At 59.9% G+C, this 14174-nt stretch overlaps 1 protein-coding gene across 1 annotated transcript in view; it reads left to right on the top strand.

Annotated features, from left to right (window-relative positions):
- Positions 1-14147, top strand: part of STARD8 (StAR related lipid transfer domain containing 8) — a 79539-nt gene extending 65392 nt beyond the window's left edge. The window contains 13 exon segments of the mRNA XM_052813345.1: positions 1212-1293; positions 4256-4319; positions 5301-6149; positions 6151-6653; positions 7864-8037; positions 8534-8693; positions 9031-9229; positions 9391-9601; positions 9853-9967; positions 10315-10530; positions 10947-11164; positions 11360-11536; positions 12161-14147. Coding sequence (XP_052669305.1) covers positions 1212-1293; positions 4256-4319; positions 5301-6149; positions 6151-6653; positions 7864-8037; positions 8534-8693; positions 9031-9229; positions 9391-9601; positions 9853-9967; positions 10315-10530; positions 10947-11164; positions 11360-11536; positions 12161-12278 — 3086 coding nt within the window. The 3' untranslated portion in view covers positions 12279-14147.
- Positions 14148-14174: the final 27 nt, after the last annotated feature.

Raw genomic sequence — 14174 nt, 5'->3', positions numbered from 1 at the left:
TGCCTGCGGAGACCTGACCCATGGCCTTTGAGGCGTGGAAGGGATTGAATGAGATGCTAGATCTACTGTACCACCATACCGGTACAGCTTTCTTGCCCCTGGGCGACCTCTTAGCAGCTCCTAGCTCTCCCCTGGGGACCTGAGAGGCTTTCTTGGCCCTGGGGGATCCGTGGGAGAAGGGAGTCATTGATGAGTGATCAATCCATGTGTAACGTATTGCCCCACGGGGCACCAAGATGCCTCTTGGGCAGTGGCAGGGAGGTGGCCGCTCTCCAAAAACCACCACGAGGTGCCGAGGGGTCCCTATCCCCCTGCAGTGCATGCAGACGGCAGCCTGGGCTCCAGATGTGCTCAGCTGGGAGCAGAGCTGCGCAGGGTACCTGTGTGGGCGTGTGAAAGCACCGTGAAGGGCTGGTGTTTATTTCTGAATCGGCTCACATCACCGAGTGCTAAAGCCAGCCCAGCACCCCAGCCTAGCAGGAGCCTTTCCCATGGGCTTTAACTGTCCCGGGCACACCAAGGTCCCCGGCGCGGTGACCGGGTTGTTTGTCCTGCAAGGGGGAAGCTGTCTGAGGAGGAGGTGAAGCGAGGGGTATCTGCTGCACGACACTGATCCCCTCCCAGCATCTCGGCTGCTGCAAGCCCTCCCACTCCCAGCCCAGTGGGGCTTGTTTCCACCCTTCTCCTCTGCCCGACTCATCCCTCCCACCTCTGCACTTGGCTTGTGCTCAGTGCCATGGCACCAGGGCATCCCCTGACCCTCCATGCCAGCCCGCTCTGTGTCTTGCTCTTGCCCTTTGCTGGCTGCCTCCTGGAGCTGTGAGCAAAAAGTGGTGCCTCGGGAGGAACCGCTGCCAGGAGCCTGGGTCAAGTCCTGCCTGCAGAGAGCTGCCTCCCAGCCGGCTCGGCAGGACCGTCCCTCTCCATAGGTTCCCCTCCTGCAGCCATGGCTGTCACGGGTGGCAGCTCCCGGTGGCAATGCGATGCCCTAGCCATCCTGGCTTCTTCCGACTCGTACTCATGGCCTAGAAGCCTCCCACGCCTTTCCCCTCTGCTGCTCTCCTGCTTCCCCACCTCTCCATCCTTGACATCTCTCCTCCTCTTGCTCCTCGCAGCATCTCCCTCCTCCCACGCTCACTGCTGGCCCTTGTGCCTGATAGAGCAGCTGGCTCGGAAACCGCTGCTGATTTTCCTCTCGCTTTCCTCCCCAGACTCGTTGTTCCCTCTCGACATCGGCGCTGTGAGGAAGGACCACAGCTTCCTGGACCAGGACTCCCTCAAATCCCTGTGCAGGTAACGCTCCCTTGCAGCCCTCCATGGCTGCAGGCAGCAGAGCCAGCGTGAGGACGTGCCCCGAGCTAGGGCTCAGGGCAGCTGCCTGTGGTCCTGGGGCCGATGGGGCGGTGGGTGCTGCGGGGTGCCTGCCTCGCACCCCGCTGCGGCTCAGAGCCCGCTCGGGCGCTGTCGCTCCCTCCGCAGTGAGGGGTTTGGGATGCGTTAGTCTTTCGAGTCGGAAAGCGTTGCTGGCTGTTGGGTGGTGCCAGGGAAATGACAGCGGTTTTGGTTTGAACATCCAGAGCTCCTGGAGAACAGAAACATTTCCCAGGAACAATTCTCCTCTTTGTGCGACTTTCGGGCTGCATTTTAATTTCACGCTTGTGTACCTCTGGCCTGTAGAGCTTGATTAGAAATGGATTAGTCAGAGCTGAACTGTCAAACTGAGCAGAGGTGCAAAGGGAGACCCAGTTCTGCTGTCCCCGCAGCCCAGGCTCTCCCCTTCCACCGCCAGCTGCCCTGCGTGGCTGCTCGCCAGCTGTGCTCCCCAGGGGAGGGAGCTGTGTCTGCCCAGGGTGCGTTTTATGTTGCTTTATTTTCCAAGGATGCTCCATAACATCTCTGAGAACAAAACAGAGTTTGGAAACCACGTCTCTGCATCAGAGTGAAGGGGTCTTGCTTGGTTGTTGGTGTAAGGCAGATTCAGGTCAAAGTCCCCGTGGATGAAATTGTGTCCACGGACAGTTTCACTCGGTCGTCAGGCACTTGCTGCCTGCGAAAGAGAGAAAACACGCAGCGAGGGGTTTGCTGAGCAGTGTGGTGCAGTGTGAGGGGTCCATAGAAGTCGCACGCTGTGAATTAGCGCTTTGTGCGGGTCGTTAGGAGCTGCGGGTGCTCACGGCAGGGGTTTGGGTGCTGTCGGTTTGCACCGTGATTTGCTTTGCGCAGGCGAAGTCTGCGCTGGTGGGTCCCTCCTCTTCCCTGGAACAACCGCTCCGTCGGCTGCTCTGACCAAGGATCTCTGCGTTCACAAGTGCTCGCTGGCTTCGTGTGACGTTAGTCATCCCGCTGCCTGGCAACGTGGCCCTGCCGAACATTTTCCACCAGGACACGCTACTCCTTGTAGCAGCAGGGCTGAAAATAGCTCCGGGAGGTGCTGCCGGGTGTGTTGCTGCAGGGGAGGCAGCCTGTGTTTCGGGGAGAAGAACTCTCCCAGTGCTGCCGGTGTGAGCAAGAGCTAACACCCAAAAGGAAGGGACCCCCCCGCCCCAGTATCTGTCCCTCTGGACAGTCTGTCTGTCCGGACGGGCTGCGTGTCGCCTGGCGCTGCGGGTGACTCAGCCCTGCCTTGGCTGTCGGGCCACATCATCGCGCCCGTGCCCCCGCGCTGACTCCACGCCGAGGAACGAGCGCTGCCTCTCGCCGTCCCTCCCACGCACGCTGCTGCTGAACAGAACAGAGGAGGGATGGGAAAAGGGTCTGTTACTTGTTTTCCCAACAGAGAGGCTGCTGTGCCGGGCAGGAGGGGATCCCCTGTGCTGCTTCCCAGGTGCCCGGTGAGCTCCTGGTTTTCCCTCCCAGTAGTGGCAGTGAGGTGGGAGGTGACGAGAGGGCTCTGACCATCCTGCCCTGTCTGAGCTTTTGGGTCCTCTTGTCGTTGCCTGGCTGGTTGCAGGAGCTTATGATATTGTTTTGCTCTAATAACCTAGGGCAGGTCATCCCTGCCCAGTGCGGCTGGGTGGGCCATGCGGGGCAGGAATGTTCCTGGCCCCACCAAGCTGCCTCTGGGGTCCCTGAGGTGGCCCCGTGCAGTGTTTGCCTAACAAAAAGGTCTAGAAGGACACTGGAAAATGCAGCTCTTCCAAGAAAATGAATCCCCTGGATGTGTTCTCTTCCCTCCTAGCACATGTGTGCTCCCATCTTGCTCCCTCTGTCAGACTTCATGCATTTAATCCTGCTGCAGGACCACAGTCTCGGTCGGGGGATTTCAGTGGGTTTGCAAGAGGCGTGTTAGTCAAATTTTTGGTGATATGACCCTGAGGTTTGTCTTTTGGCTGTGCAGACATGGTACTTGCACGCTGGAACAAAAGTGCTTGTAGTTGCGTTCATGAAGGTGCTAATTAAAGTGAATTAACTGGAGATTCATTCACTTGTGTAAAGGAAAAAACCCCAGGGCTTGAAGCTGTAGCCTAGAGAAAGGTGAAGGTCTCGGCTGGGGGCCAGCCCTGCTCCAAGGGTCCCTGGCAGCTGTGCTTGAGGGAACAGGTCTCCCCAAGCCCTGGCATTTGCCCTTGGACATAGCAGAAACGCCCCTGGCAGCCCTTGGGGCCGGGATGCTCGACTGCAGGCAGCAGGGTGGGGGGCACGGCTGCCCCCCACAGCCGTCGGTGGGGCCAGCTCACGGCCAAGGCAAACCCTCAGCAGACGGAGGGAGCCGGGATGCCCGGCAAACGCCGCCTGAGAGGTGGCCAGCAGCCGCGTGGCCCCAGCATCCTTTGATGCTGCGGTGGTGGGAGAGCAAACGTGGGGTGCTGGGGTGGCTGCAGGCATTTAGGCACGGCCGGGACGTCCCGGTGCCTGCGCGGAGGGAGCGGAGTGCCGCTCCGATGGCTACGCTTGCAAAATCCTCGCTGGTGCACGACCGAGGGCTTGTGCCGCTCGAGCGGTTTCACGCCTTGGCTGCGATGCCGAAGGTTCGTGTGACTGGGTGCCTGGGCGGGGGGGCAGAGGTGCGGGGTGCCCGCAGAGCTCTGCGGGCAGGGGTGCAGCCTGGGGGGCTGTGCTCCCCTGGGAGCAGGATTGGAGCTGCGCCGGGCTCCACGTGTCCTTCTGATCCCTGGAGCCACAGCTGCTGGGTGACAGGTGACGGCGCACAACAAGGGCTCTGAGACAGAAACGGGGAAAAAAAAAAAGAAAAATTAAGCACTGCCGCCTCAGCAGGGGCCAGGACTGGGGTAAAGCCTCTCTTATTTTCTTGCAGGAGGCTGATGACCCTGAACACATGTGCCTCCATGAAGCTGGAAGTTCACTTTCAGCGTAAACAGGTACGTCCTGGGCATTCAAGGGCAGGCGAGGGGCTGAGGGGCGCGGGGGAATGTGTGCGCGCTGCTGGGGCAGCAGCTCTGTGTTCAGTAATAACACTGGCCTGCTCCAGAACTGCCCCAGGGCACGCAGCAGCACCCAGCACTGCTGTCCGTTTGTTTCACCATCTCCCAGGACAGACACGGCCCCAGAGGTGCCTGGCTGAATTAGCAGGCGCCTGTGTTTGCCCTGGGCCCCCGCACCTCTCCGAGGCTCTGGCAGCGGCAGTCAAAACGCAGGAGTTGTTAACACCCGTGCTGGCACAGCCATGGTGGTCTGCGCAGGGCTGTGTGCCTGCAACCTGCAGCATCACCCTCGGGGTCTCCGCTGAGCCCGGCTCTGAGACCCCCCGGCAGCACGCCTCCGGGAGGAAGCCTGACCCCAGAGGGACGGGTGGAACCAGCCCGTGTGGCCCAAACAACAATTAATATTGGCATGTTAATAACAAAAACTTTTATATTTCCATTAATTAATAATACATTTAAAATGCACGCCAGCTTGGTGTTTAGCATATGGAAATCATTACTGCGTGTATCTCTGCTTGTTCTGACTGCCCTTACCTTGGCTTGGGGAGGGATGCCGCCCTGCATCCCTCGCTGCGCTGCCGTGTGTGCCCGGGGGTTTGCGGGGAAGCTCCGCAGGATTGTCCTGACTGCCTGTGAGCTTTCCAGAGGTAGCCTGGAAGCAGCACCTTCCCTCCCCCGGTGCAGTATGGCCCTCAGGCATGGCTAAGTGATGCCTGGTGGCTCCTGGAGCCCTCTGTTGCTGAAGGGGATCGGAGCTGGTTTAAGGGGGTGTGCACGCCGCTTTCTTCCCTGCTTGTGACTGTGCTGGTGGGTGCCCTCCTCTGGGGTGCTTGTCCTGGGGGGGAGCAGGGTGAGGGGCCGCACCGACACTCCGTGGCTCCAACCAACTGATCGTCCCCTGTTTTCAACTGCCCACAGAATGAAGACTCCGAGGAGGAAGACCTGTGTGCCATCAGCGACCGGTGGGCTTTTCAGAGGGACAGCAAGAGGTGGTCCCGGGTGGGGTCGGTTGACGTCCTCTCCCAGGGCTCCGAGGTCCTGAGCTCCACCATGCGGCTGGCGTCCAGCCATGAGAGCGTCCTCACGGACCTCAGCACCAACCCAGAGGCCGCGTCCCTGCACAGCACGGGCAGCACGCTGGGCATCGGGGCCACGCCGCCCGACCCCCCGTCCCCCATCCGTGCCGCCACCGCCACCATCGCCGCCTCCAGCCGCAGCCTGAGTGAGCGCTCCTTGCCAGAGCAGCCCTCGAGCCGCGGCGAGGGCTCCAAGGAGAAGCCAAAGAAGCGACGGTCTCGCAGCTTCCTGAAGAGGATCGAGTCCCTCCGAAGGAAGGACAAAGAGAAAGCCAGCCCAGACGAGAAGGTGACCCCACACGGCAGCATCGCAGCCACACCAGGATGGGGCTCCCTGAAGAGTAACAGGGACCTTGCAGCCACCAAGGGCAACTCCTCTAAAAGAGGGATATCCGCCTCTTTCCATGGCAAAAAACACTTCTTCTCGGTATCGTACAGGACTAACCGCCTGCTAGGCTCAGGTGGGAGCAAGGTGAGCTCTAACCCAAAACGCAGCGGAGTTTACCTGGAGGACTATGAAACGGCCGTCACAGCCGGCGGCGACTGGGCTGCTGGAGACTGCCAGCACCGGCAGGCGCGCCGGGGGGACTGCTTGGTCTACATCCCCCGGGACCACAAGCCGGGCACCTTCCCTAAATCCCTCTCCATCGAGAGCTTGTGTCCCTTGGGCAGCAGCTCCCTGACCCACTGGAAATCGGGGGAACGCGCCCGTCGGGCTGGTGGGAGGCGGCGGGGGCGGCAGCAGCAGCAGCGTGGAGGGCTCGTCCTCCCCGCGGGGCTTCGCCTGCCGCCCCCGGCGGGGCTCCTGCAGCTCCCTGGGCAGCCGGGTCAGCGTGTACGACAACGTGCCGGAGTTCGGCAGCAGCGAGGATTTCTGCAAGGACGGGGAGGTGACCTACGAGAACCTCGACGACATATTGCAGCACATGTGGGGGCTGCAGCAGAAGGTGGAGCTCTGGTATAAAGCCATCTCCCCCGACCTGGCTGGGGAGGAGGGGGGCGAGGAGGAGTCGGAGGAGTCAGACTCAGGAGGGGAGCCCTCCAACCTGCACTTTGAAGAGCGGTCCATGTCGGATGTCGGCACCTCTGCTAGCGACTTTGACAGCACGGGCAACTCCCTCAACGAGGCCGAAGAGACCGAGATGCGGGAGCGCCGGGACTCGGGGGTGGGAGCATCGCTCACCAGGCCCTGCAGGTAAGCTGGGGCTGGGGCTGGGGCTGCGTCGTCCTCCCCTCCACCGTGCCTGGGAAGGGCTCTGTCCTGGAGCTGCCAGCGTGCTGCTGGCCAGGGGACCGCTGCCAGCCCGTTCCCCCATCCCATGGGTGCTTCCACAGCAGGGGTGCACAGCCCATGGCTCAGGGGGAGCAGCACCGGAGGCATTGCTGGAGGGGTGCTGGCCGGTGCCCTGCGAGCCCTGGGTTGATGATGGCCCTGTCCTTCGTGGCAGAAGCGGGGTGGAGGGAGGGAGATGCTGATGGACCAGCACCGTGGTGCGGTGCGGTGGGGTGCAGCGCGGGTCGGTGGTGCGCTCTGGCGGCTGCAAGCCACCACTGCCAGCCCTGCTGCTTGTTGTGTACAGGCTGCGACCTCTCTGCCTGCACAGACCCGTAATTAAATGGTTTTTCATTTACTAATAACAGGTCTAAATGAAGGAGGCACTTGCTTCCAGTGTGCTAGTGCTCCCTTGTGCTTTCCCTAAGAAAACTCCAGCCGTTGCTGAATTCTGTGACTTTTCTAGCTCCTGCTAGGCTGATGCTGGAGGGTGATGTGCCTGCAGGCAGGCGTGGAGGGGTAAAGAGGGGTGGGGGTTTTTGTTAGCTGGGAATGTCCCTTCTGGGCTTGGGGATGCACCAGAGCAGCTGGCAGGAGCCTTCCTGGAGCAGCACAGACTTGGGAAGGGTTTTAGCAGGCTCCCAAGAGAGCACTACCTCATCGGGGTGCTTTTGTTCTTGAGAAAGCGGGTGTTGGAGATGTCCCCTTTGCTGTGGCATTGCTCTGCCTGGTGGTCCTGCAGGTGTGTGTCACCCTGAGCATCTGAGCTCTCCCCAGGTCTCCTGGCAGGGCTGTAGCCCAGCACAGCCCTTGGGTGGTAGGGCAGGCGCAGTGAGCCTGAAGTGCAAGTGGAGACGATGCTGGTTGTTTCAGGGGAACCTGGTGGGGGGAAGCAGTCCTTTGAGGCAAGAGAAAGCATCTCTCGCACTCTCCCTGGCACCCTCTTGCAGTGGATTTGTGAGCACCCAGGGTGAGGAAGCAGCACTCATGGCACTGGGGCTGGTGTTGGGATTGCTGGGCTCAGCCTGGTTGCTGCGGTGCCTGCACCTTCCCCCAAAGCGGTGGGTGCCATGGAGCAGGGAAAGGCCCTTCCTTGGCATCGCCAGCTCTCACCGCCAGCCTTTCCCTGCAGAAAGCTGCGTTGGCACAGTTTCCAGAACTCGCACCGGCCCAGCCTGAACTCTGCCTCCCTGGAGATCAACCGCCAGTCCTCTGCCCAGCTCAACCTGCTCCAGAAGTGCTCCCTGCTCCGTCTCACGGCCATCATGGAGAAGTACTCTGTGCCCCACAAGCAGGCCTGGACATGGTGAGCTGGTGGGAAGGGGGATCTGGGACAGTGCCCCCGTGGTGGGCACAGGCTGCAGCTCTGTGCTGTGCTGGGCACTGCCTCCCAGCTCGTGTCCTGCAGCCTGGGATGAAGATGGTGGAGAGGGAGGGGAAAAAGCTGAAACAAAAGCTGGTTTTGCTCTGCGTGGCTGTGGGCATCCTTGCAAGCGTGAGCTGGGGGCTGACGCCTGGGCTCCCCCAGCATCATCAGCATCCAGGAGGGCTACAGGCATTTGTGGAGCATTAAAAATACTGCAGCAAAGGAAGAGAGCAGTGGTTTCCTTTTGTAGCCAAGCATTAAAGAATTTTGGCTTAATAAAAGGTGCTGCAGTTCCTGCTCAAAAGCTGCCTTGCTTATATTTAAAACATGGCAGAAGTGCGTGTATGTGTGTGTTACCTGGTGTCCTGCTCCCCTCTGCGAGGTGGTGCCAAGGGAGCCGTCTGCTGCACTGACATCTGTCTGTCTCACCCCACAGGACTGTGCCCAAGTTCATGAAGCGGAGTAAAGTCCCCGACTACAGGGACAAGATGGTCTTCGGGGTGCCGCCCATCATCAACGTGAAGCGGACGGGGCAGCCCCTGCCCCAGAGCATCCAGCAGGCAATGCGCTACATCCGCAGCCAGTGCCTGGACCAGGTGATGCTGCGACCGCTGGCCGTGGCTTTGGGGCAGCTGCGAACCTGCCGCTGTGCAGCAGCACTGTGATTTGGGGAAAAAAAGCCCGAGCTTGCAGGGGTGCTTTTTGTTCACCTCTCGTGGCGCTTGGCCGTGGTGAAGCAGGAGGGTTCTGTAGGAGCTCCATACCCACCGGTGTCTCCTTGTCTGTCCCTCACTCAGGGTTTTCCTCTGGGTTGCAGGGGAGTGAGGGCTTTGGGGAAGGGCCTTCCTTGCCTGTCCTGTGGGAGTCCTCCCAGACACCTGCCAGGTCAGTGCCCGCTCTGCGCTTGAGCACCGACCCGCTCTTCCCTTGCAGGTTGGCATTTTCCGAAAGTCGGGGGTGAAGTCCCGGATTCAGGCGCTCCGGCACATGAATGAAACCAGCCCCGACAACGTCAACTACGACGGGCAGTCAGCGTATGATGTGGCTGACCTGCTGAAGCAGTATTTCCGTGACCTGCCAGAGCCTATCTTCACCAGCAAGCTGACGGACACCTTCCTGCAGATCTACCAGTGTAAGTCCTGGGCTGGGGCCGCTCGCCCCTGGGTTGGGGACGAAAGTCGGGGTCTCCCAGGGAGGAGACATCTCTCCATTCATTTGGACAGAGGTGATGGAGACGGGTGGTGGCCTACGGGGATGGACCCACTGACCACCAGCTTCACCCTGTGCCCGCAGTCGTGTCGAAGGAGCAGCGGCTGCAGGCGGTGCAGGCGGCCGTTATCCTCATGCCGGATGAGAACCGGGAGGTGCTGCAGACCCTGCTCTACTTCCTGAGCGACATCGCCTCCGCGGAGGAGAACCAGATGACCGCCGGGAACCTGGCCGTGTGCCTGGCCCCCTCCATCTTCCACCTCAACGTGTCCAAGAAGGAAAGCACCTCGCCGAGGTAAGGGTCGGACTAGCTCTGGCCTCCCCAGCCTTCCTGCAGCCCCTGTCTCCCCATCCCTGTCCATCCTGGGAGGAGGCCACTGAACTGGGGCAAGGCGTAGCGGGAATGCATGTGCTCTCACACGGCCCCCCCGTTGCTCTGCTTTGCAATGTGGGGGTCCCCCACTCTGCAACGCAAAGCAGAGCAATGGGGGGGCTAGAGGTGGGTGGGATGCCCACCTGGTCCCAGCGCTGCCTGCTACCCCGCAGGGTGATACATAAGAGGGGCACCATGGGGAAGCCTGACCAGAAGGACCTCAACGAGAACATGGCTGCGACGCAGGGGCTCTCCCACATGATCACCGACTGCAAGAAGCTCTTCCAGGTGGGTGGCTGCAGCGTGTCCAGCCCAGTGTTGCCTTCCCAGGGTGCTGCCAGCGGGAGATGCGACCTTGCTGGCGGGGTGCTGGTCCTGCAGAATCAGTGTGGGGTGAGAGAAGGGCACCCCATCCTTCAGCAGGGCAGCTGCCACTGGTCAGTCAGCCCCAGGAGCAAATCCCAGCTGCATCTCATGTCACAAGCTGCAGGACCTATGTCCAGGGAGGCTGTGTCCATTCTACCCCCTCCTTGGTGAGATGAGGAATTACTGTTTTCTAGCTGCCCAGGATGACTCACAAAGTCCACATAGGATCCCTCTGGCTTTCTGAAGATCTGTATGCTCTTGGCTTGTAGGTCTCCCACGACATCTTGCTGCAGCTGAGCAGCTCCTATATGGCAGCAGATGCGTATCCCCATCCCCTGACTGACTTACTGTGTCAGGGGGAAAACAAGGATTTACACTCCTACTTTGAGCAGAGTGTCCAGAACCTGCTCAAAGAGTCATCGGAGAAATTCAAGGGGTGGCTGAGCACGCCAGGACCCTTGAACACAGAGCTCTCCTGCAAAAAGGTAAATGCCACTGTGTGGAGGGGGACTTGGTGTCACACAGGGAAGTGTGTATGGGATGACTGCTGGGAGCCACAAGTCCTACAGGCACCTGCTGACCTGCTAGCAGCCCTTTGGTGCTTGTTCTCTTATGCCAGGAGAGATCAGCAACCCCTTCCCTGGCCAGAGTGGGGGGCTGAGAGATGGGACAGCTCTGGGGCAGAGGGTGCTTTGTGCCCAGCAGTCCTGGCAGAGAGCCCACCATGTTGTTAGCAGAGGAGCTGGCTGCCTGTGCCCACCCCATCTCCTCTCTAGCCAGCAGCTGTGATGGTGCTGCTCCATGGCAGTGGGAGCCACCAGTAGAGCCGCTCGGGGAGGGGGAGTTAGCACTGTGGGGGTCCAGCAGGACAGCCTGCCTGACCCTTACCTCGGCCCGTCAGGTTGGGGACGGGCACCCTCTGCGCTTGTGGAAGGTCTCCACGGATGTCGAGGCTCCTCCTGCCATGGTGCTGCACCGGGTGCTTCGGGAGCGTCACCTCTGGGACGAGGACCTGCTGCAGAGCAAAGTGGTGGAGGCCCTGGACAAGAACATGGAGGTCTACCACTACATCACGGACAGCATGGCACCCCACCCGCGCAGGGACTGCGTGGTGCTCCGGTGAGGGCAGGGAAAGACTCGAGCGGGAGGGTTTGCTCTTGGTTTGGTGGGTCCCATCTGCCTGGCTGCTCCTCCCCAGGCTGTACGGGCTCCCACAGCTCCCCGCTCCCACCGCGGACCCCGAGGTCTGGGCAGGGGCTGCCCACGAGTGGGCACGCAGGGACGGGAGCTGAGCGGGGCCGCTCTGTCCCGCAGGCGCTGGTGCACGGACCTGCCGCGGGGAGCCTGCCTGCTCATCTCCATCTCAGTGGAGCACGACAAGCTGCCGGCGGAGGGAGGTGTCAAAGCCATCGTGCTGACGTCCCAGTACCTCATCGAGCCCAGCGCCATGGGCCGCTCCAAAGTGACCCACATCTGCAGAGCTGACCTCAGGTGAGGGGAGCCCTTGGTGCTGCTGCATCAGCATCAGCCCCCGGGGAGGTCGATGGAGCAGCAGGTAGCGGTGGGGTGCAGGAGCTTGCCTGGCCTGGCAGCGCGGGCAGGGTTGCAGCTCACGCAGTATGGTGCCTGGCTGCCCGGAGGGAAGGGGGTGCTGGTCTGGGACCAGGTTTTAGCTGTCAGATGGTTACTGGGAAAGGAGCCACCAGCTTGGTCTTGCAGTGCTAGCGGTTCCTCTGAGTGCAGCAGCAAGTCCCTTAGAGCTTCTGCAGAAAACACAGGGTCCCCCGTGGCTCTGAAGCATGGCCTTCGCACTCTCCTCGCTGTGGCGAGCTGTGCTGGGTTGGGTGGTATAAGGGCAGGCTGGTTGTCACTGTGGGCTGGTGCAAGCCCGATCAGGTCACAGATATTCCCCCATTTTGTTGCATGTCTGCGGTGGAGAGTGGAGGAGGCATGTTGGCTTTTCTGTCACGTAGTGCTCGTTCAGCATCTCGTAGTCCATCATAGCTGGAGCTACACTGAGTCCCTGGCCCCGAGCAAGAAGTGACATGCTGCTCCTTGGTGCTTGCCAGGGCTCTTCTGCCTTCTCACCCTCCTCCTGCCTGTTCCCTTCTCCAGGGGCCGGTCTCCTGAGTGGTACAACAAGGTCTTTGGCCACCTCTGCGCCATGGAGCTGGCGAGGATCCGAGACTCTTTCCCATCCCTGACTCCCAATGGCCCCGAGACGAAGATCTGAGGTGCCAGGAAGATGCTCTATCCTGTCTGACGTGGACTTGCCGGTGGATCCGGGCTGGGGCTCTCGGACCCAGCCATGGAGGGGGAGGCAGAGGCTGGCGCGCTCACAGGCACATATTTATAAGCATCCTTTTACTCTGGGCTGGGCAGTCACTGTCCCACCGTCCCGGTTGCTGCTTCAGCCACCTCTTGCTCAAGCGTGCTGCGCAAGTTGTCTGCGGAGGTGAAGCTGTGCAGCCCGTGGTCTCTGCAGAAAGGGTTGGTGAGCAGAGGGAAGAGAGGGGCTGTGGGGGTGACCCCCAGGAAGGCAGCCTGCGGGCAGGGCTGGGAAGCAGCTGGCCCAGGTTGAGCTGGGTCCCCCCATGCAAGCCAGGAGCAGCCGTGGGGATGAAGGTGCATGGAGCGAAGCAGGAAGGCGCAGGAGAAGCAAGCAGGGAGGACGGTGCCATGTCCGTAGGTTGCAGCGCTGTGTCGGGAAGTGAAGGGTGGGCAGCAAGGGGTGGATCATGTGTGCGGTGTCACCTGGGGGGGAACAGCCAGGGAGTCACTGTGAGAACCTGTTTGTAAGTAAGTGGAAGAGGCTGCTGTTCTGGGAGGAGGGTGGCTACACATAGATATGCCTCAAGCACCAGCCCTTATTGCATGGCAGAAAGAAACTATTGCACCTTTGGTGCTGAATTTCATAGGAGAAGAAAAAGCCCTCTAGTCCTGTGCCTTGCTCTTAGCTAAAAAAAAGCCTTCTCTTGTGTACTAGGTTTCAGTGGGGGCTGGATGGACAGCGTTCCAAGCCAAGCCTGTGCCTCAAAACTAGCTTACCTGTCATTTGGAAGGGGCAGGATGGCTAGAGCCCCAGTGCAGCTGCCCTTGTAGTTGGCTACCAGCTGGGAAGGGGCACTGCCTCCCCAGAGCAGTTACAAGGAGACACCATGGGCAGGATGGAGGGACACAGCCAGCACAGCAGCTCCCAATTCCGTACTGCTCTTGGGGTCCACACTACACTGCCCCAAAGAGGGGAGGAGGGCAGGGCAGCCTCACCAGCACCAGCTGCAGCACTCTGGGGCTCAAAGCTTTGGCCAAGGCAGTGTAAGCACACCGAAGGGCTGCACTCATCCCAACAAACAAGGGGACAATGCTAGCAAAGCACAGAAGGTCAAGCTGGGCCCAGCACATGCCAGCAGCTTGGGCCAGGCTCAGTCCCATCCTGGCCTCAGCAGTAAGGTGGGGTGGCAGGGAGGGGTGGCCTGGATTTGCCCCTCTTTGGGCAGCTACAGGTGGCAGAGCCTGTGCCTCTCCTGGGTGCAGAGCTGCCTCCCTAATGCTACTCCCTGCAGAGACATCCATTCCCCTTCCCATCCCTCCCTTTGCTCTGTGGAGAAACTGTCCACCATAGCTAACAGCACCCAGGAGCCGACCTGGTTTCTCCGTTCAGGCAGGGACCCAAGTTACCAGACATCGTTCCAACTGGAAGGCAACATGACCCACGCGCGGGAGCAATTCCCAGTGTCAGTTTTGCTGTAACATGTCCTAGCTGTCTCTCTTTTGCTGAAAAAAAGCAACTCAACCTGTATTCTGTGTTTTTATATATATATATTTTATATATATATATATAAAAATATAACTAACATTTGGGGGAGTGATTTTTCTCCTAATATTTTTTAAAATTTTTTTTCTATCTATAAATACTTGTACAGTTGGAATATTAATATATAACTCCGGCGGTAGAGCTAAGCGCCAGGTGATGCTCACGTAAAAGACGTGTATTTTGTATTTAAGGGACTTTTGTTTTGTATCATACGCAACTGCAGCAGATTGTTTGACTTGGATTGGGGCTGCTCTTCCTGTCCGTGTAATTAATAAAGTACTAACGGTATCTGCTGGCTGACGAGGAAACCTTCAT

The sequence above is a fragment of the Harpia harpyja genome, chromosome 18 (assembly GCF_026419915.1).
Source record: "Harpia harpyja isolate bHarHar1 chromosome 18, bHarHar1 primary haplotype, whole genome shotgun sequence".
Lineage (NCBI taxonomy): Eukaryota > Metazoa > Chordata > Aves > Accipitriformes > Accipitridae > Harpia > Harpia harpyja.
The sequence above is the reverse complement of the archived record's forward strand: the minus strand, read 5'-3'. Positions and strand labels throughout refer to the sequence as shown.